The following is a 20770-nucleotide window of genomic DNA, read 5'->3' as shown; positions in this document are numbered from 1 at the left end:
TCAGGCACCTCTCACCCCAGCTGCAGCCCACAGGTGCCCCGGAGCGCGGAGCTCATTGGAGCTGGAGGTCTGAGTCGAGAGGGCGGCTGTAAAACCCCGAGACGGGAGATTCGGTGCCGCGGGTGGCGATGGTGAGACCCTGGGAAAGCCCGAGGGGCGCGGGCACGGAGCCGTCCAGCTGAGGCGATCCCAGGGTCCTTCACCGCCGGGAGGAAAGCTAAGCACGCGTGGGAGCGCCTCGACCCCGGCTCTGCAGCCCCAGCAGCCCTAAAGGCACCGACTGCCGGTCAGTAGCGCGCAGCAGGGCGGGAAGGCGCGCCATGGAGGCGCGGGGCAGCGCAGGTCCTCGCAAGGCGCAGTAAGCGGGTCGCCCGGGGTCCCGCGAGCCATGTACGGAGACGTGCTCAACGCCACTGGCAGCCCCGAGGCGGCGGTAGGCGGCGCGCTGGCCTTGGCAGCTACCCTCAAGGCGGAGGGCGCTCTGCCGCTGGAGCTGGCCACCGCGCACGGTATGCGGGACGGAGCGGCCGCAAAGCCCGACCTGTCCACCTACCTGCTGCTCTTCTTCCTGCTGCTGCTCTCCGTGGCACTCGTCGTCCTCTTCATCGGCTGCCAGCTGCGCCACTCGGCCTTCGCCGCACCGCTCCACGACCGCTCGCTGCGCGACACCCGCGCGCCCTGGAAGACACGGCCGGTGTAACCGCCCAGAGAGCCAGGGCCGGCGAGCGCTGTGTCTGGGTTTCGCTGCGAGCTGTAGGGGTGAGCCGGACAGGGAGGGCCTGACCTCAGAGGGTCGCCAGCCCTTGGGCATCCTGCGCCCTGACCCAAAGACCCTCCCCGACTGCGAGTGGCACCTGGGCGTGAAGGGAGTCGGAGGCGTCAGGGCTGCCTAGGGCCCACTCCTAGTAACCGCGGGGTAGTTTCTGACACCCGGTCAGAGTCTTTCTTCCCCGGGACAGCGGTCCAGCTGGTCCTTCCTGAAGACCCAGCGCCGAGGGGACTAGGCACCTTCCTCGCAGCCTGCTGACTTCCTCACTTTGCGCACAGAAGGGGCCGGACCCTGCTTGTCGGACTCGCTGGCCTTGTGGCTGTATTCCCGCGCCTCCCCCGCCTCCCCCTCTCTTTGGCACCGAGGGCCCCCTAGGACGCGAGCCTGAATTTAGACACTTTGTGGAATGATGGCCCTTGGGGACCGCGTGCCCCAAGGGAAGTGAGGGGGCGCGGAGCTTCACTAGGTCCCAGCCTGGTCCGAGGACCCAGTTTTCCCTGCAGGCACAGGCGGAGGGGAACCCGTGTAGAAGCACCACCCCACGGTGGGGATCCACGTCCCCCATCTCCAGGGGCCGCATATCAGCAATAAAACCTCGCGGAATTATACCCAGTGCTGAGATCGCTCTGGTCTTTGGTTGCGTCACTTCGGAAAGGGGGTGAGGGCCGGCACAGCCCGCCTCCTGCCTCGCAGTGGCCGGGTCCGTTTTCGGGTTCCTCCCTCTTCTCCGGCTCTTCGCGGCCGTCAGTCAGGTACTAGCTCTGGAAAGTGTTCCTAGAATGGGTGCCAAAGAGGAGTTGCTGCCGCCTCTGCTGGAAAAAAGTCCCTGAAACGGGGCTCCGTGGAGACCGTCCCTTCTGTTCCCTGCCCTCTCCTTTGCTCTCAGAGCCGCCCTGGGCCTGAACCTTCCAAAAGCCATTTCTGGGTCAGAACCAGCTGGTGAAGGAAGGGCCCACGGGGCAGAGGCCGGGGGCAGCTGCTCCGCACTTCTTCCCACACTGGGCAGGAGGTCAGCCCCGGAGAACACAGCCTAAAGCAGCGGGTGAGAGTAAACCCCACCAGGAGGAGACTACCTGACAGAACCTTCGAGGGGAAAGAAATACTTGTGATAATAACCCTGGCCATTTGCAAAGTGAACCTAATTCTAGGTACTCTTCTTTATAGGTGTTTCAAATAGTTTCAGGAGTCCCCTGGCTCAGTGGGGCACTGGAGCTAAAAGAGTGTTTGACTCTAACAATGATCTGGTAGATTATTTAACCCAGCGTTCTGAGCCATTTGGGGGCCACTCGGGGGTTGAGAATCTGAAGGATGCTAGAGACACCTGCCTCTGGCAGGATGCATACGGCACATGACTCTGCAGACCTTCGGTGGGGGTCGTCGGACACAGAGACCAGCCTCAGGACCCAGGCTGAGGCTGGGAGAATGCGAGCCAGGGCTGGCGTCTCAGCCAGGGCCCCTCACCTCCACTTCCCAGCCGGCGCCCAAGACCCTCCTGGCTCGTATCCCACGAGGCAGCAGAGAGGAGCAGCAGCATTTCACCCTGGGCTTAATTACCCATGCGCTGGACAGCTGACACCCGCTGAGCCCTAGTGGTGCTCGTTCTGTGATGACCTCACAGGACGTTTTAGTTTTGTCTTTGGAAATGTGGCCAGACCTCTCCAGCCTACAGTAAGGATAACCCAGCTAATCTGTGTGACCCTCGACTGCAGAGGCACTAAATGGGATAAACGCAGGAGACAGGAGGACCCTGGCTGGCAGAATGAGGTCGCACGTGCTGATGCGGGGGGCTGTGAGGGGTAGCAGACTAAGGTAGGGGCGGAGTATTCCTCTTCCACGTCTCCCCAAGGCCAGACCTGCAGGCAGTGTGCAGAGTGCTCAGAAGCACACGCTCTGCAGTCTGTCTGACTTCAAACCGCAGCTTCGCTGCTCATGGGCAGTGTGCCCCTGCACAAATTACTTAATCTGCCTTAGCCTGTTTCCTCGCCTGCAGAAGGAGTATTGTATCACCTAGCTCTATGACATAACATTAAACAACACCGCCAATGTAACGTGCTAGTACCCAACACGCTAAAGAGAGAAGCTGGCCCCCAGACAGGATGTGGTCTCCCTGGCTACTGTGCCCACAAACAAATGCAAGGGGGAAACAGGAGTGGATGACAGGCTCAGAGGTCCCCTGGCATTGCTTGGCCAGAACTGGTTAGTCAGAGTGACCCAGCAGGCTACAGGGGCCCCTCAATGCCGTCCTGGCCCAAAGCATGGCGGTCACAGCTCAAACGAGCAGAGACGGAGACCGCCTGGAAAGCACCCCTCTGATGTCTGCAGGGTTGCAGTGGCCTCAGCCACTGAAACCAAAGGCTTGACCGCTTCAGACAAAGAGGTGTTTCTGGAAGGAACTCCTAGGTAACTGGGCCTGCAGACCTGGAATCTAGAAACCAAGGCGGTCAGTGAGAGGAGCTAGTCCTCTGAGGTTCTGCTTTCTGTCAACATGGTGGCCCTGAATGATTTCACTCCCTTTTCTAGGCTGTCTTGGACTTGTGGGCGGTAAGGGGGCCGTCTCAGGTTGGACCGAGCCCGGTTCTCCCCTGGCAAGCAGGGATGCGGCTGCGCTCATGACTGCCCTCTCCTGATGGGCGGATTGCAGTACGATATCAGACATTAGGTGGGTATCCGGGAGGTGGGTCTACACACACCTCCTGCTCCCCCACTGTCCCAGGCTGCCTTGGAACCTTTGGAGAGCTGGGCATGGCAGGCGGAAAACAGGAGAGGGCCCGTGACATAGGGTCTGGGCTGCGACGCCCCTGGGAGGGCCAGGGGGGTGAGAGCATATGTCTGATGGGGGTGGGGAGGGTCAGGGGGGGGACGAGGGAAGGTGGTTGTAGAGGCCAGGAGCCAGGGGGAGGCAGCGTATCATAGTGACCAGGAGCCTCAGTCCTGCAGTGAGGTAACCTGAGCGTGGCCATCACCCTATGCCTCGATCATGTGGCTGCGTGTGTGAGAGCCCCGTCCCCTCATCTGTAAGACAGAGATAACAGTATCCGCTTCACGGGATCTGCAACACTGCACGAGGCACTGCAGGTAGTGTTCAGCTCACGGTGGACACGTAGTTAGTGCTCTGAATGTCGCTGTCATTCGTACTGACAGGACGACCACTCCAGACGTGTTCACAGGGACACATACAGCAGCTGCTGCCCCTCAGTGACTTAGACCCTTTACAAAAGGCACAAGCTGTCGCAGAACAGCCAGGGGCGCTGCCGTCCTAGGGCCGTTCTCACTGCGCTTTCCCCCGAGACTAGCACATCCACTCACGTGGCTTCGGGAGCTTTTTGAACGACTCTCTCCACACCTTGTCCAAGCCTGTCCATCTGGGTATCTCACAGGGAACCCCAAACTGACACGTCTGAAACTCACCTTTCCGCATAAACTAGGTCTCCCTCCTGTCTTCTCCATCTCAGCAAACTGCATGTGGCTGCCCAGATAAACAATACGTGGTGGTCATCTTGACCCCAGACTCTTCCCCATCCTTCCCATATGCGATCCATCGCCCCCTGATACCACCCTTCACCACCCACGCCCTCCATCTGCACCAGCACCACCCACATTCAAAGCCCGATATCTACTTTGCCTGTCCCAATACCTGCCTCCAGCCCCCATTTACATCCCAATGGCTCCGCCTTGCTCTCAGAAATTAAAACCAAGCCCTAATCTCAGCCTGCGAGACCCAGCCTCCCCTGGCCCCCGACAACCTCTCCAGCCTGACGCTCCCCTTGTAGTCACAGTGGCCTTCCCTCCCTCAGGTCTCTCTGCCTCAGCCATTAGTCTTCTGTCCTTCACCTGGCTAATGCCTTCTGACCCTTCCTGTCTCGACTTAAACATCTCTTCCTCAAAAAGGACTTGCCTGAGCTCTCAGATCAGTAGTCATTTGGAGCCCCCAACCAGCTCCCTTAACCCAGCTATTAAATAACTCATAGCCTGATGTTCCTCCCCCCGCCCACCCTGCTAACATGTAAGCTGCACGAGGTCAGGGACAGCATCCATCCTGTTCAGCACCACCTTCCCAATGCCCAGCATCATGTTAAACACAAATCAGGCAACCAAGAAGCCTATGCTGAATGGAATCCAGTGGAAAGACAGAGCTAGCGGTCAAGGTGAATTTGCCTGTGGGTTCTTCCTCTGAACACTGCACCTGTATTCTCTGCCTGAAACAAAACTTGCATCAGATGAAACAGAGCTGAGCTCCTGACTGACTGGTCCTCCAGGTGGCCAGTCTCCTGCAGGTGGGAACCCGCAGGTGTCAGCAACCGACATGTCTTGTCTCCATTACGTGACACCCCAGTTACTGTCGTATCTCCCGCAGAGACTGAAAGAACACACAATTTAAAAGTTTGTCCCTTTAGCCATTTCTGCTTGAATTACCCCTTTTCCTGCAGGGATGCTGAGATCTTAATAGTATCATTCACATGCCTTCGGAACTGCCTTGGCGAAGAATCAGCTAAGTCACTGCTTTACATACAGACTTCCTCACCTCTTCCTGGACTTGGATCAAAGGCTTCCTCCTCAGCCAGCCCCTTCCCTGGCTTTTGATCTAAAACTTCAACTGCCTTCCTGCCCCCCAACCACCCGCCCCCACATTCAAATCTCCCTTTCCTGTTTTTTCTCGTTGGAATGTACCACTGCCCTAAATCATATTTCACTGGGCTTGTTTTATGTCTCTATAACCAGAATGAAGCTCCCTGAGGGAAGGAATCTTTGTTTTTTTCAGTATATCCTCAGCCTGACATCTAATAGGCCTTCACATATTAACTGAATGAGTGAGCAAATAACCTGATACTGCTAAGGACCAGAAAAAACACAGACATTCAGGGAAATGGCAGCGGAGCCTGTTTCTAGCTCCTCGACGACTCTCTGTTCCTGCTCTCTCGCACTCCAACACTGACTGGGGACTCCTGACTAGACAGGGACTGAAAACACTGAACCATGTCAGCCTCGCTTTCCCGGGGACAGGGGGTGACTCCCTGCTGCGGCTCTGCTGCCCAGCATAAAGCGTGACATGCAGAAACACTCAGTAAATGTTTGGTGAGACTATGAAGCAGCGAGTGAACAAAGAACACTCCTCACCTCCAACTTTCTTGTTCACACAACCTTCCAGGAGTTAGCACAGCTGTCATCCTCCCCACTGGTTTCCTCAGCTCCTTCAAGGTGGCTACTCTAGTTCCTGCCATCACAGCTGCATTCCAGCCATTGGGAAGGGAAAAGGAGCAAGAACATTATTCTTCAGTGCACTAGGCCGAAAACAGCATGCAGCACTCCTGCTCAAATCCTGCTGGTCAGAACTTAGTGCCAGGACCATACTGAGCTGAGAGAGAGGCGGGACATGGGGTGGGCAGCTGGACAGAGGGGTTCTGCGATCAAGAAAGGGGAGAATGGGTGGCGGTAAGTTTCCAGCAGCTCATTAAACAGAGGACAAAGGGAAAGCCCCGTTTATTCAGATGGTCACCTTTGCGGTCTCACTATGGAGAAGCGCCCTGTACCTGCACAACGTCACCTCCACCGCTGTCACAACCGAGTCTACACAAATCCAGCTCGCAGAAGTTTATGTAAAGACAGGCAATCAAGGGATGTTTATTATTTTTTAAAAGCTTTTTATTTCTTAAAATGTATTTTATTATGCTATTACAGTTGTCCTTTTTTTTTTCTCCCCTTTATTCCCCTCCACCCTTCACTGCCCCCCCACCAGCATCCACCCTCCTTAGTTCACGTCCATGGGTCGTACATAGAAGTTCTTTGGCTTCTCCATTTTCTATACTATTCATAACCTCCCCGTCTATTTTGTACCTACCATTTATGCTTCTTACTCCCTGTACCTTTCCCCCACCTTCCCCCTCCCCCTCCACTGATAACCCTCCATGTGATCTCCATTTCTGTGATTCTGTTCCTGTTCTAGTTGTTTGCTTAGTTTTGTTTTTGTTTTTAGGTTCAATTGTTGACAGTTGTGAGTTTGTTGTCATTTTACTGTTCAGTTTTTTATCTCATTTTCCTTAGGTAAGTCCCTTTAACATTTCATACAACAAGGGCTTGGTGATGATGAACTCCTTTAACTTGACCTTATCTAGGATGCACTTTATCTGCCCTTCCATTCTAAGTAAGTTTTCAATTCCTTGCTCTTCCTCTTCTCCTTCTGGCATCCCTATGATTCAGATGTTGGAACGTTTAAAAGTTGTTCCAGAAGTTCCTCAGCCTCTCATTTCTTTGAATTCTTGTTTCTTCATTCTGTTCTGGATGGATGTTTATTTCTTCCTTTTGTTCCAAATTGTTGATTTGAGTGTCGGTTTCCTTCCCTTCACTGTTGGTTCCCTGTATATTTTCTTTTATTTCACTTTGCATAGCCTTCATTTCTTCCTTCATTTTGTGACCATACTCAATCATTTCTGTGAGCATCCTGATTACCAGTGTTTTAAACTCTGCATCTGATAGGTTGGCTATCTCATCACTTAGTTCTTTTTCTGGAGCTTTGATCTGTTCTCATTTGGGCTGTATTTCTTTGTCTTGGCGCACCTATTATGTGGTGAGAGGCGGAGCCTCAGGTATTCGCCAGGGCAGAGCAGCCCACTTCACTGCCTTGTGGTGCTGCATGTGGGGGAGGAGTCTGAGAGGGAACAATTCCCCTTGGTCGGCTCTTGCCCCACTTTCCATCACTTCCCTTACTCCCCCAAGCAAATCATGCCCTTTTAGGTGCTGTTTCCCAGGTGGGTGGGCTTGTGTACATTCTAGGACCCCATGGGTCTCTCCAATGGACTCTGCTGTGAGGCTGGGAGTTTCTCCTGCCGCAACCCCCACAGATTTTCACAGCCAGAGGTTTTAGGGTTTTAGTTTCCTGAGCTGGAGCCCTGGGTTGCATGGTTTGTCCCACTCCCCAGTTGTCCCTCCCCGCTTACCCAAACATGAACGGGGGACCGCCTGGTCTGTGAGCTGCTGCCTTGTCGTGAATCCTCTGCACCCTGGCTTCCCATCTCCGCCCCTCCTACCAGTCTGGATGAATGTTTCTTCTTTAACTCCTTGGTTGAAAGACCTCCATACAGCTCAATTTTCTGGCAATTCTGGTTGTGTTTTAAATTCACTGTTATCCTTCTTTTGCTTGTGGGAGGAAGCAAAGCATATCTACCTATGCCTCCATCTTGGCTGGACCGAGATGTTTATTATTAATTCGTCTTAATTAATGGTGGGATGGCCCAAACCCCTGTGCTTTTCAGCAAAATTAATCTTCTAGGCTGAAGTACAAATACAGGTCACTATGTTCTGTCTCAAAGGCACTACGTGTGGTGCCCCTGCCCCCAGATGTCTGTCCTTCACCCACAGCATTTGGGGAGCACAGTATGGGATCTGAACCAGGGCACTAAAATCAAACTACCAAGCTCTTAACACTGCCATCCCTGTACACTAGATAATAAAAACTATACTTTTTTGGTTATTTTCTCTTGTCAAATCCATCAAAGAAACTGTGTCCTTTCTCTGGCAAAATTAACTAATCACTTATTTTGTTAGGGTCTCTAAGCAATAATTCCAGGAACCTGATCACTTTGGGGCAAAGGTCCAAAAGTTCAAAGAGAATGTGATATGAAGGTTCTAATTTCTTGAGTTTCCCCGTCTTCTCTTCTGAGGAGTGTAAGAGATCTAACGGTTAAAGTGCTGAGCTCCAATCCATTCAACAAAGAATTCCCATTCCTCCGACAAATACTGGAGTGCTTACAAAATATCAAGAGCCGCTCTAGCAGCAAACACATGTCTGGTCTCATAAAGCTCAAATTCCCCTGAGATAGGGCAGTCTCTGTATGAGCAAAGAAACATAATACATGGAAGGTTAGATGGCAATAAATGTTATAAAGCATGAAAAACTTTCTTTCTCCTTCATGTCCAAGGTTTTTCTTCCCTTCATTTTGAAAGCCTTCCTAGACGGATCCCAATTAGCTTCCGTTAGTCACTTCGATAATCTCATTAAAAGATTTGGATAGACAGGCTTGATGTTACACGTTTTGGAAAGGCCTGCCATTCAACAAAATAGAGCGCGAGCAGAGAGAGCACAATGCTTTGGGAGCATATATTGTAGAAGTTAAGAAACACTTCAGAACCAAACGAATGTCTCTGAGAACCCTTTCAAAAGAGGAGCTCTACCTCCACACACAGTCGGCTACACCTCTGTCAAAGAAAGGAAAGGCTCAGTGTGGCGTGGTTGCAAGAACAGGCGAGAAGGATACATGCTAGTTTGTAGTTTTCTGTCCTGTTAAAATGTCTGGGTGTATCTCAGGTGAAAGTATTTGAAATGAAATAACAGATGAGGTTTTCATTGGGTGGGGAAAGGTAGAGAGTAAGGCGAAGCATAAGGCATCTTTCAAAGCCATCCCCAGACTTCAGAAAACTGCCTAGGAAACGCCTCTCAGGATGTACACACCCCCACCCGACAGAGTGCAGACAATGGAAGACGCTGACCACCGGCCTGAACCCCTCTTCCACCCGCACCCAACTCTTTCAGGTGGAGACAGTCAAGCAAGCTGCCACCAACTCTCCTTTGTATTTTCCCTAGAGCACAGGTGGCAAACAAGGCCCATGGGCCGACTCCGGCCCTCCACCTTGTTTTATCCGGCCCGGGACTTTGTTTCTGCCCAGCGGCAGCACCAGGCTCCTTGCCCCTAGTTAAGGAGTAGTTACATTTTACAGTCCTCAAATTACTTTCGGCCTGGGGCTGATGGGCCCCAGTGAAAATGAGTTCGACACCCCTGCCCTACAGCTTCATTCCCCTTTCTTTAACGCACAACCACAAAAAAGTGACTTAGATCAAAAGAACACCAGATCCGCCCCCCAAGTCAGTTTATTGAAGATAATCTTACACATTCAGCAACAACCACAAAATCACAGTGCAATGTTAAATAGGGGGAGTTTTAAAAATCCTTCCTTCTTTGAACCGTATGTACTACAGAGCTCTGAAGAAGTGCTTTCTACAAGCTTGCCCTAGCCTGCCAACGCCGGTGTTTCTACGGCGTGCACTGCATGAAAACTGCTGTCGTGGGACAGCTTCAGCCATGGAGCCTCGTGGGTAAAACTGGAGCAGAGGTCACCATCGATCCCCTCATCGCCGAATGACGTGGCTTTGGCAATTCGAAAATTACTTGAAGTCTGAGAGACACCCAGCACCACCCACTGTTCACTAAAATCTGTTGCCAGAAGAAATGTTTTTAAAAATGTTTCTAAAACAGCAAGTGAAGCTGCGACTAAATACCTCACTAAATGCCTTATTCTTGCAATAAAAGGGCATAGGAAGGAACAGAGTTGAGGAAATGGATTCCTTTGATGAAGTTTTTCTCTGAGAATAATAAGAGCTTTTATATTTATTATTTTGGTTTAAAATATTTGGTTTGGGTTTTCCTTCTTTTGGGGGGGCATGGATTTTTCACCCCCCCACCCGAGCAGAATGAGTCCGCATCTCCAGTGTACACAACATAGGTGTGGTGAAAGTCTGCGCTTGGCGGGGACGGTAAAACAATTCAAAAATTTTAAAGGAAAAAATAAAAACAAAGCTAAGTGAATAATCAAGGGTTCATCTGCTAAAGTCAAGCAGCATCAGAAATAATTCCTCTGAACCAAAGTAAAAGAATAGTAAGAGTACGAGTTCTTATATGCCAGGCACTGGTCTTAATACTTTATCTGTATTATTTAATCTTCCCCAAAGCCTATGACGTAGGTAAATGTTTACCTGAGAGATCAGGAAACTGAGGCACAGAGCTCAGAAAGCTATGAGGCCCAGGATTCAAATGCAGACAGGCAGCCTCCAGAGCCAGCTCTGCTAAGAGCTGTTCTATCTCCCAGTCACAGTCAAGGCCTCTCACTTACAGATGGATCTAGAGAAGGGAAATTAGTGGTTCAACTAAAAAAACCAGACTCTAGATCCAAATCATTTTTCAAAACAAAACAAAACTAGCAAAGAAAAACAAACCAACTCCCTTACAAACAGAAGGGAAAATAATAACCATTCTGAAGACACCCTCTGCCGTCGCTAGCGCGCAGACACAGGCCCGGCCGGAGCGCTTACGACTTCTCCTTGTAACTCCACTCAGTGAAGCAAGGCATGTCAAAACAAAGCAAAAAAGAAAAAAAGAAAGAAACCCCCACACACATTAAGCAGGTTTTGAGGTTTATTAAATTGAAGTATTAGCAAACAATATGCAAAAACGAAGTTCTTAAGAGTTATGGCTTTGAAAAGCACAATATAATAAAACCTAATACATTTTTATAAGTATCAAAAAGATAACAGAATGGAAGCATGTTGCTAGAATTTCACTTTCTACAACATAAACAGAAGCAGAACAAGTACAAACAAGAAGCAGGCCTACAGTGCAGCCATTGGTTCGGTCTTTATCATCTGCACATGAAGTGTCTCTGTAAGAGAACGTGGGCAGGTACACATAAGCCACTTTTCATTACAATCTCACCCAATTTTAAAGTAAGTGGTTTTCGCAATGCAACTTAACAAGGTCAAGAAGAAAACCACCTGCCCAACTATTTGCTTTGAGAGACCTGCAGTGTATGAGTGAATCAAAGCCACATCACCTGTGATGGAAAACCTGGCTCTGAAAGGTTTCTTCTTTTATAAAGAACGTGAGCTCATTGGGCCTCACTGGAGTTCGGTTGTCACTAATACCAGCTAGTATTAAGAAGGTGCTACCTAACAATGGGGAAAAAATCCACCTGTACACAACATTCTGAACTTTTTAAAAACAGTATCTTCAAATAAAGCCTTACAGGGCCATAGTATGATGATTTTAAGAACTTGAAGAACAGAATTATTTAGACAAGAGCCACGCAAACCTTCTTCATTCTGCCATGAATGACAGAGGAATCCTTCCCTGACGGGCTCTTTTCAACAAAACGACCCATCGCTGGTGTTCCAGTAATTGCAATCAGCAAGTATTATAACATAAGCTCTTACCTTTAAAAAATGTAATATGTAAAATCCCTCTCGTGGGTTCTTGTGAACCATCCAATTTTCAGGTAACACTTCAATCGTAACACAGTTGTATGTCAGAAGATAAGTTTCTGTCATTATGAATAATCCAGTAGAACAAAGGCTCGATGAATACTGTTACCTCTCGTCGCCAGGACATGCTGGACCTGAACTGCAGCCCGGTGACGTCCAAAGAGCTGTCCAAGTTTCCGTGCAGCAGGTGAGACTGTTTATGCACACGTAATGCCTTGAACACTCGCTTTCCAGAAAGCCTCCCCCAAATCCTACCTGCATCCGTGAGGAAAATGCTGCCGTTCTGGGAAACAACAGGCATCAAAGCTGAGATTGCCCCCTAAAGGCTACCCTAGCTCGTATCTGAGGAGACCACGCACACCAAACACTTGCACACCGCCAGGCTGTCTACTGCTTCGAAGGACCCGTGCTTACCCAGCTGCGGAGCGCGAGGAGGAAAGCCATTTCGAGTCTCACCCAGCGGGTTAGTGAGGCTTTGACTAAGAAGACAAAGAAGGGCTCTGACGAACAGTTAACAGGTTCGAACTGTGTCATCAATAATCATTAAGAGATTCCTCCTTCTTCAGAGCGTAAAAGGTATTAATATATTGTAAGTGGGAAAGTGATAATGATCCAAAGTGATACTAAGCACACGACTAGAGAAAGTAGGAAGTGGATCTGACTGCTCTATTAGATGCTCTAACAGAAGCACACACTTAAACAGGTCCTATCAAACTTGTCACAGTCTCTCTGCTATTGAGGGATGATTTCCTGTAGAAAGCTCCTCCTTCTGCAGAACACTCTCACAGGGGAACCGCTTCCCACAGGTACCCTCACATACACAGGGCCTTCTAACGGGCGCCCCAAGTGTGGTCTTGACAAAACACATTTCAGATCAGAACACCGATCAGTTTACACCCTGAAGGGATGCCGCACACTCGGATATACGGAGAGCAGATGGCTGCGCCCTCTTTCTGCACTGTCAGGTGTGGCGGGGAACCGCCTAGGGATCTCCCGGTGGCTTTCCCCTTGGAGACCAGCCAACTCTGTTATCATAGGCTTCTTATGTAACCATCATGAAACGGGCAAAATCACTCATATTCTGATGTACATATTTGACATTTTGGTTGACGCCTCCCTTAAATTTTCTCTAGAGAAGAAATGTTGGCCTCAACAGACCAGTAACATACCTGCTGGTTTTCATTTCACAACCTAAGTCAGGCAATGCCAACCCGACCGTAGTATCTATTATGCAGCAATGTGAGCCAAAGGCACCTCTTACATCATGTTCCCCCCAATTAGCATCTTTTTATTGCATTACTTCATTACTGAGATTAATTTTGACTCTATTCTTTTTGCATTCACCAAGTTGGTGGTAATTTTATTATTCCCAAACCGTCCTCTCAGCAGGCACATGTTAGTATGTGTACATGCTATAAAATGTGATCATTTAAATGGTGTTCATGTTTAATAAACCATTCTAGAGATTACATAAAAACCTGAAACTGTAATTTTCTGAAGTGGCTTCTTTCAGAGGCATTGCCTTTTCACTGGTCAGAATTTTACTCAGTTTTCAAAAACCCTCCCGGCAATTTTTATGCCCTCTCCATGGCCATGGGACAATCCCTGGGAATCCGAGAAGCAGCCAGATGAAGTTTCCATTTAAAACCCAGGGTGTGCAATTGGGAACTTCTAGGAAATACAACAGGCTTACACTTCTCCATGACACTCTCAACAGCTGGTGGCGTAAGTGCTGTCGTTCACAAGACACAGCGTCTCAGGGAAAACGTAGAAAAGGCCAGTCACATAAAACCCTCTGACTTCCAAAAGCTATGAAATCAATAAAAACAACTTTCAATTAACTCAACTGACAGTATCAATAAAACAACAGTTTCCCTCACTTCAAGCCCCCTGAAGTTGCTCACATGTACCTGCTATTCAGCGTGGGTGGTTCTGTGCTACAAATTGTCCCAAAGTTGTGCCATGAGTCTGGTAAGTTAAAAAAAAGCAAATTAAGAGTTGTTCTGTCTCCGAGCGAGCACCCTCTTCCGCGTGGCCGATGCGGCTCTGGAAGACCGAGCATGTGTGTCTGTCGTGTGAAACTGTGTTTAAGGTGCAGGGGACCGTCATCGAGGCCGTCACCCAGCAGAGGACGGTGAGTGGAGGCACTTCATCTCAAAGAACAAACCGCCCACTGGCTGCACTTTGTGAAAGCGATAAATAGTGTCACAGAGAGGAAAAAGAGAACCACATTCTCCTTTCCTCAACAAATGCACTTAGCTCCTCAGGAAAGCAGAAAGGGCAAGGCAGAAAGTCAAACCAAACCAACATTTTAAACACAAGACTGACATGGCCCTAGACACTTACAAAAGGCACCCGAAAGCAAGCTTCCTCTGACAGGTGAGTTAGGTCACTTTCCCCAGAATGCTGCCTTTGTTCTTGTGCCATAACTACCAGTCTGACTGACTGCTCCCTGGAAGAAGGGGGAGAGAGTCTGCCCCCAAGGCCTCTAAGCATGATTGATGAAATGGACATTTCAGAGTTCCCACGTCTTTCCGTTCTGAGGATAGTGTTCTGGGTGACCAGCATTCACATAGGAGCTTTAAAAAAAGCAAGCAAGGAAGAAAAGCGACAAGAGCAAGCAAGGTAACTGCCAGAACAGGCTGTGTTCTTTGACACACGAATGTTTTGCAATCAGCCCTGTCAGCGACCACTGCCAGTTCCTTTTGGTATGAGACCAGGAGTCTTGGGGCCAGACGGACGGACACAGCCCCTCCTATGGCTACAGTACATAGGTCCCTGCCTGGGGAGACCGATGCAATAAGAGCAATGGATTCAGTACATGATTTTCCAACATTAATAACATCCATAAAACTGGAATTAAAAAGGCACCTTAAGCTGGAGCTAAAGAATAACATTATTATAATCTAGGCTGAAAATACAAAAGCTAGAAAAAGCATAACTTCCTACAACTGTAATCTATAAATTGCAGTGTTTGTCAATATAAAAGGGGTACCAAGGAAGTAAGGATGAGCATCTAAGTCCAAGTCACTTGAGTGTGTTTCACAAAAGGTTACACTAAAAACTGTCACCCATCAAAGTGCAAAGTACAAGGTTAATGCATGTCAAAATTAGAGTTCTTGCAATGCTAGCCGGAAGCAGCAAACACAGCTGAACAAGTCCGCGCATGCGCTGCCACTGGCTACAAAGTAGTACTTAGGACAGGTTCTGAGTAAATGACACATACCGGCGATCTGTTGTTGGCAATCTTTTTTTTTTTTAAAGGAAATGTTATACAAAAGATATATTGAGTGAAGTCACAATACACGGACGAACATTTAGCTGTATTAAGTGTAAATTTTATGATGTCACCTAGAAAACTATCACTTTGCTTTTACCGAACACTACTTGTTAGAGCAGCGCATAGTGTTCCTGCAAGTAGATTTTTTTATAGTTCCTTTTAGGTCCCTCCCGTACGCTTCTACAGAACAATGAACTAGACTTTTTAAAAGTTGGCGGGACTAAGAAACTGGAAAAGGTACAGCTTCTTGAGTACCAAGAGTCGAAGGGAAGACTTTTCACTGTACACCCTCTTACACTGTCATCATTCTTCACCATGTGTTGTTTCACATTTAAAAAAAAAAGTTGAACACATTTAAAAAAACCGTTGGGACAATAAGGCAAATAAATGTATGTTCCAGTTTAAGATTAATGCCAAACCTCGGAACTGGGGCACAAGAATTTCTCTGCATCTTTCACAACACTTTTTGAGAGTTAACCACGTGAACACTAATACAAACAAATGTAGATTCATCACAAAATACAAATGTATTGGTCACAATTACGTAGAAAAAAATAAGATGTTTTCCATGTAAGCTCACAGTATCTGTATTGAAAGTTTCCCTAAAATTAAAACAAGTCCACTAATGACAGCATTGAAAAGAACACTTCTGCACTATGAGACAGAAGAGATGGGGTTCAGAGGGGAGCCCATCTGAGTGAGGACTTTATCCAGCCACTGAAGAGGCCCGTGAAGGTGAATCTCGATCCAGCAGGGGGTGCTGGTCACGTCCTGCCGGTGGTACTCTGCTCCCCAGCCCTGGGGAGTGAACAGACATGGCAGTGAGCACCTCTTCAAGGGCAGCCAGCTGAAACCGACTTCCGCACACTAACGGCAGATACGTCACAGCAGACACATGCAGGATGTACTCAAACAGAGGTCACAAAACCAATCTTAGCCTTCGCCACGGGGTTCAAAGTAACACAACAGCTGCTTTATTAAAAGACAGATGATTTTTTAATGATATAGAATTCCCTTAATAGAAACCGTTAGAGCAAGCTGTTTCAGATTTCTTTTTCTTTTTAAATTTTATAAATACATTCTAAATCTCATAATTTAAAAACTAATATTTCAGCAGTGATATACATTCTTAATGGGATAAATAAAACCTATAAATAGCCTCATGTAAGTTCATATCAGATTTTTTTTACCAAATTCTTTGTTTCCAGGTTTTTGGTATTTTTCTTAAATAAAAGATCAGGCACTACAGATCTGATCGATGCATGCAAGAGCAATTTAAGTGGCAATCACGTATCAATTATCCTTTAAAACAGGCAATTACAGGGACGAATTGAGCTAGAACACTTTATCCCAAAACTCCAGACAAAAGTTACAGCTTTCTTCATTCTTATTCGCCTGGAGTTATCAACTCTCTGCTTTACTGCTTATAATAGTCCTGGGCCAGAAAAATTAGGCTGGGGAGGTGGGATGGTGGGGGGATAGGGGGTCGGGGGGGCCATGGGGGAGAAAAGATTAAACATACGAAAGTCATGTTTCTGTAGGAGGGAGGGAAAGAAAGCCTTGAAGACTACCGTGATAAACCAATGTTAACGGCAACCCTACGCTAGGCAGCATGGGGACCCTGGGCTGTGGGGCTGGACGCCAAAAGGGGACACCTGCACAGGGTGCTGGAGAGCTGCTCTTCTTGGGCTAAATCCCCAAAGGCCAACTGAGTCCAGTACAGGTTGCGCAAATGCATCACTAAAATTCTTTCCACATTTTGCTCCTGAACCATCATCTTTGGAATACCAATAAAATCTGGCCAATAGTAAATGGTAATTCTGAAAAGTTCTTCAAACTTTGCAAAGCCTCAATAACAGACCTTTAGATACCAGGAAATAATTTCAGTATCCTAAAGAACCCCTAGAGTTACTCTAACAATGGGGTCAAATGATAACTGAAACGGATAAAGCTAAGGAACTACAGGAAATTTTAACAGTAAATACTCTCTAGCAATTCATAGCCTTTACCTTAAATTCTTTATAAACCCTGCCCCTATTCAACATCAAATCCAGTATCGTGCATTTTATAATGTCTGGTTTATAAAATAAAACCTTAGACCTACCATGTGGTTGAAGTTATAGAGTCAAGAATTTCATTTAAAAACCTATTAAATCAGGTTAAAAGTAATTACCACATTTCATTTAATAATGGCTTTTTAAAATTACACCCTACAGACATATAATATACATATTTACAGTGACTCAAATTAAGCTACAGGTCCCAACCTACTGACCTTGACAAAGCTCATTCGAATCGTACACATTTTGGTGAGCTCATACACTGCCTCAAACCCATGGTTGACAGACTGAGCCAGGAGCTGCGCAAATTCCTGATTGTTGAAAATTTTGAGGCTGCAGCTGCTGGGAATCTTGCAGACAGTGGTAGGATGAAAGCCATGATGGAAGTTGCAGTTCCTGCTCTGCACAAATATGCTGCTGTCACTGAGGCACTCGGCGTACACCTCACCGCCAACGTAGTACAGGTGAACCCCTAGAAGGACAGCATGACCACAGTCAACAAAGCAGTATAACGAAGCCACAGAGGCTGCATGAGGTGCAACCAAGAACAGCCATGAATCTACAGCCAACTCCCCAGAGTCCTTCAACGGAAGGTACCACTAGGTGGCCTTACGCTGCCAAAGACAACAGAGAGATTAATGTCTGCCTCAATCCAAAACTGTCCTCCAGTAACTAGGACTCAAGACTCAAGGAGGCAGCTTTATTAGGCTACAAGTTCTTAGGGTTTTCCCCGTTTTCAACGACCATCATTTATCATCTCTATGAGAGAAAGCAGTGGCAAAAAAGAAAGTGCCTTATGATGAGTCCTTTCAAAGGAATGCCTGGTTACCAACTAACACACGTAGTCACTTGGCACCGAGTGTTGTGCTCCTTTTGCTAATGGAGGGAAGAGCAACATTAAAACCGTCCTAAGGCACACATGTAAATTTAGGTCACAAAAGGAGCCTTTAAATGGCAGATTTATTTTATTTTCCTTTTAAAAAATGTTTTTGGTATTTAAAATATACATATATATACACACATATATATATGAATAGAGTTAAATACTAAAAATTCAAATTACACACCTAAAGCTGAGTTGTTCCCAACTTTCTACTGCTGCAAACAGTTCTGAAAGTCCGTCCTTGTACACACACACCTCCGCACACACGGGAGTCACAGACTCATATGCGGCTGTGACATTAACATCTCTTTTTTTCTGAGCAAATAAAAATGACCCATAGAAGAAAGGGTCCTAACACTATACACACTGATCCTAGAAGTCAAGAATTCACCAAGGAAATTCCTTTTGAAACATTCTACTGTAGTAAGAAAGTCAATGCATAGAAGTGAGGCACTTCACTCAAACTGGATTTCCTACCTGTACCCTTCAACATAATGGAAATTTCTACCCAGATATTCCACAAGTATTTGTTGTGTATTTACTATGAATCGGGCAGTTTTAGCTGCTGAAGATGTTCTAAACAAGGCAAATTTCTATAAAGTTTGTATTCCAGTCAGAAAGATATTAAAACAACAAACACAGATAGTTTGCTTTCAAATCCTAAGTACTACGGAAAAAAGTAAGCAGGGTAAGGGAAAGAGGGCTGATTATGTCTTTACTTCAAACCTGAACTTGAAGGCAGAGACTGCGCCCTAGGCTCCGTAGGCCCCAGCACCTCACACAATGGACGGTCCACAGCAAGCAGAGCAAAGGCAATTCAAGTGAATGCAGAGAAATGACAAAATTACCTTTCCCAATATGTCGCCTAGTGTTTTCAATTGTTGAATTACGGTTAACGTTTGACAACAACCCCAAGCAGAATCTACTCTTGTTATTTGAAGGGTCTGTGAATCCATCCACTAACACACTGGTAGAAGATGCATGAAAAGCTTCCCCGACACGATTGTTTAATTCATAGTAAACAATTGAACACCAGTGTTTGGGCTCTTCATAGGCAACAGGCTGAACATCTGTGAACAAACCAAACAGAAAAAAAGTTTAAAGAATAATTGTCAGAAACTCCAGATTCTTTATGTTTCCCTTAAACCTAACTATATGAAAAAGAAAATACTCAGATATTTCACTCGTCTCACTGTCCTTCCTGGCCTTGAGTCTGTATTCAAAATGCATACTCCAAAATGCTGTGAATCTGATGATTCTAAAAAGTATACAAATGCAAGGATAGACAACATCATATTCTAAATTGCTTTCTAGTAGAATCTAATCCAGGTTTAATGTCTGAGATGACAAACCTGCTTCAGCATCCTAAAAGACTTAACTATACCAAGTACCTATAAAATTATACTAAACAAAACTATGAACTAAAAACTAAGTGAGATTCTCAGCAACAGACCCTCTAGAATAGAGAGGAACTTTTTCAACTTGATAAAGAACATTTACAAAAAAGCCTATAGCTAACATCATATTTAATGGTGAAAAATTAGATTCCCTGCTAAGACACCAGTAGTAACAAGGTAAGGATGTTCTTACTACTCCATTTCAACACTGTACTGGAAGTCCTAGCTAATGTACTAAGACAAAAAATGGAAATAAAAGGTATACAGATTGGGAAAGAAGAAATAAAACTTTTTTCCACAAATGACATGACTTGTCTACATAGAAAATCTGAAAGGACTGACCAAAACAAAGAAACAAACAAACCCTCCTGGAATTAATAAGCAATTATAGCAAGGTTGCAGGAAGCAAGGTTAATATACAAACATCCAATCACTTTCCTGTATACAAGCAATGAACAAGTGAAATTTGACATTAAAAACTCATTACCATTTACGCTGGCATTCAAAAATGAAATACTTAGGGAAAAATCAAACAAAAATAGGTACAAGATCTTTGAAAAAACTGTAATACTCTAATGAAAGAAATCAAAGAACTACAAATGGCTATTCCATATTCTTGAAGCTTCAATGTTATCAAGATGTCAGTTCTTCCCAACATGATCTATTGACCAAAACTCCAGCAAATCATTTTGTGGGTATCAAGAAAATGATCCTAAAGTTTATATGGAGAAGCAAAAGACCCAGAATGGCAGACACAATGTTGAATAACACAATCAGAAAACTGACACTACCCACCTTGGAGAGTACTGTAAAGCTACAGCAGTCAAGACTGGGTGGTAGTGACAAAAGAATAAACAAACCGATCAGAAAACAGAAGAGAAAATCCAGAAACAAACCTACATAAGTATAATTAACTGATCTCTGATGAAAGAGCAAGGGCAATAGTGGAGAAAAGATAGTCTTTTCATCTAATTTAAGAACTGACATTCACATGCAAAAAGTTAATCTAGACACAGACCTTACACCCATCACCAAAACTACCTCAAAATGGTTCACAGACCTAAATGTAAAAAGCAAACTATAAGACCTGTAGGAGATAACAAGGGAGAAAATCTAGATGTCCTTGAACAAGGTGATGAATTTTTAGATATAACACCAAGACATGATCTATGAAAGAAATAATCAATAAGCTGGACTTCATTAAAAACTAAAAACCTCCACTATGCAAAAGACACTGTCAAGGGAATAAGATAAGCCACAGACTGGGAAAAAAATATTTGCAAAAGACATATCTGACAAAGAATTGTTATTCAAAATACACAAAGAACCCTTTAAACTCACAAGAAAATGATCACCCC

The 20770-nt window shown here is 46.4% G+C and overlaps 2 protein-coding genes across 4 annotated transcripts in view; one reads left to right on the top strand and one right to left on the bottom strand.

Moving 5' to 3' along the window:
- The first annotated feature begins 343 nt into the window (after positions 1–343).
- SMIM32 (small integral membrane protein 32) lies at positions 344–700 on the top strand. The gene has a single exon (XM_024575233.3). The coding sequence runs from the start codon at positions 389–391 to the stop codon at positions 698–700; it is 312 nt and encodes a 103-aa protein (XP_024431001.1). The 5' UTR covers positions 344–388.
- A 10232-nt stretch (positions 701–10932) lies between these two features.
- Positions 10933–20770, bottom strand: part of SMAD5 (SMAD family member 5) — a 53133-nt gene continuing 43295 nt past the window's right edge. For all 3 annotated transcript variants that reach the window (XM_053912838.1, XM_053912839.1, XM_053912837.1), the window contains 3 exons: positions 18864–19085; positions 17348–17604; positions 10933–15870 (listed from right to left, as the gene is read on the bottom strand). In XM_053912838.1, the coding sequence (XP_053768813.1) occupies positions 15727–15870; positions 17348–17604; positions 18864–19085 (623 nt within the window). In that variant the 3' untranslated portion in view covers positions 10933–15726. The remainder of the gene's footprint in view (positions 15871–17347; positions 17605–18863; positions 19086–20770) is intronic.

The sequence above is a fragment of the Desmodus rotundus genome, chromosome 10 (assembly GCF_022682495.2).
Source record: "Desmodus rotundus isolate HL8 chromosome 10, HLdesRot8A.1, whole genome shotgun sequence".
NCBI lineage: Eukaryota > Metazoa > Chordata > Mammalia > Chiroptera > Phyllostomidae > Desmodus > Desmodus rotundus.
The sequence above is the reverse complement of the archived record's forward strand: the minus strand, read 5'-3'. Positions and strand labels throughout refer to the sequence as shown.

Bases quoted from the DNA above. Each gene is read 5' to 3' on its own strand.
- SMIM32 (XM_024575233.3), top strand. From the start codon at position 389: ATGTACGGAGACGTGCTCAACGCCACTGGCAGCCCCGAGGCGGCGGTA.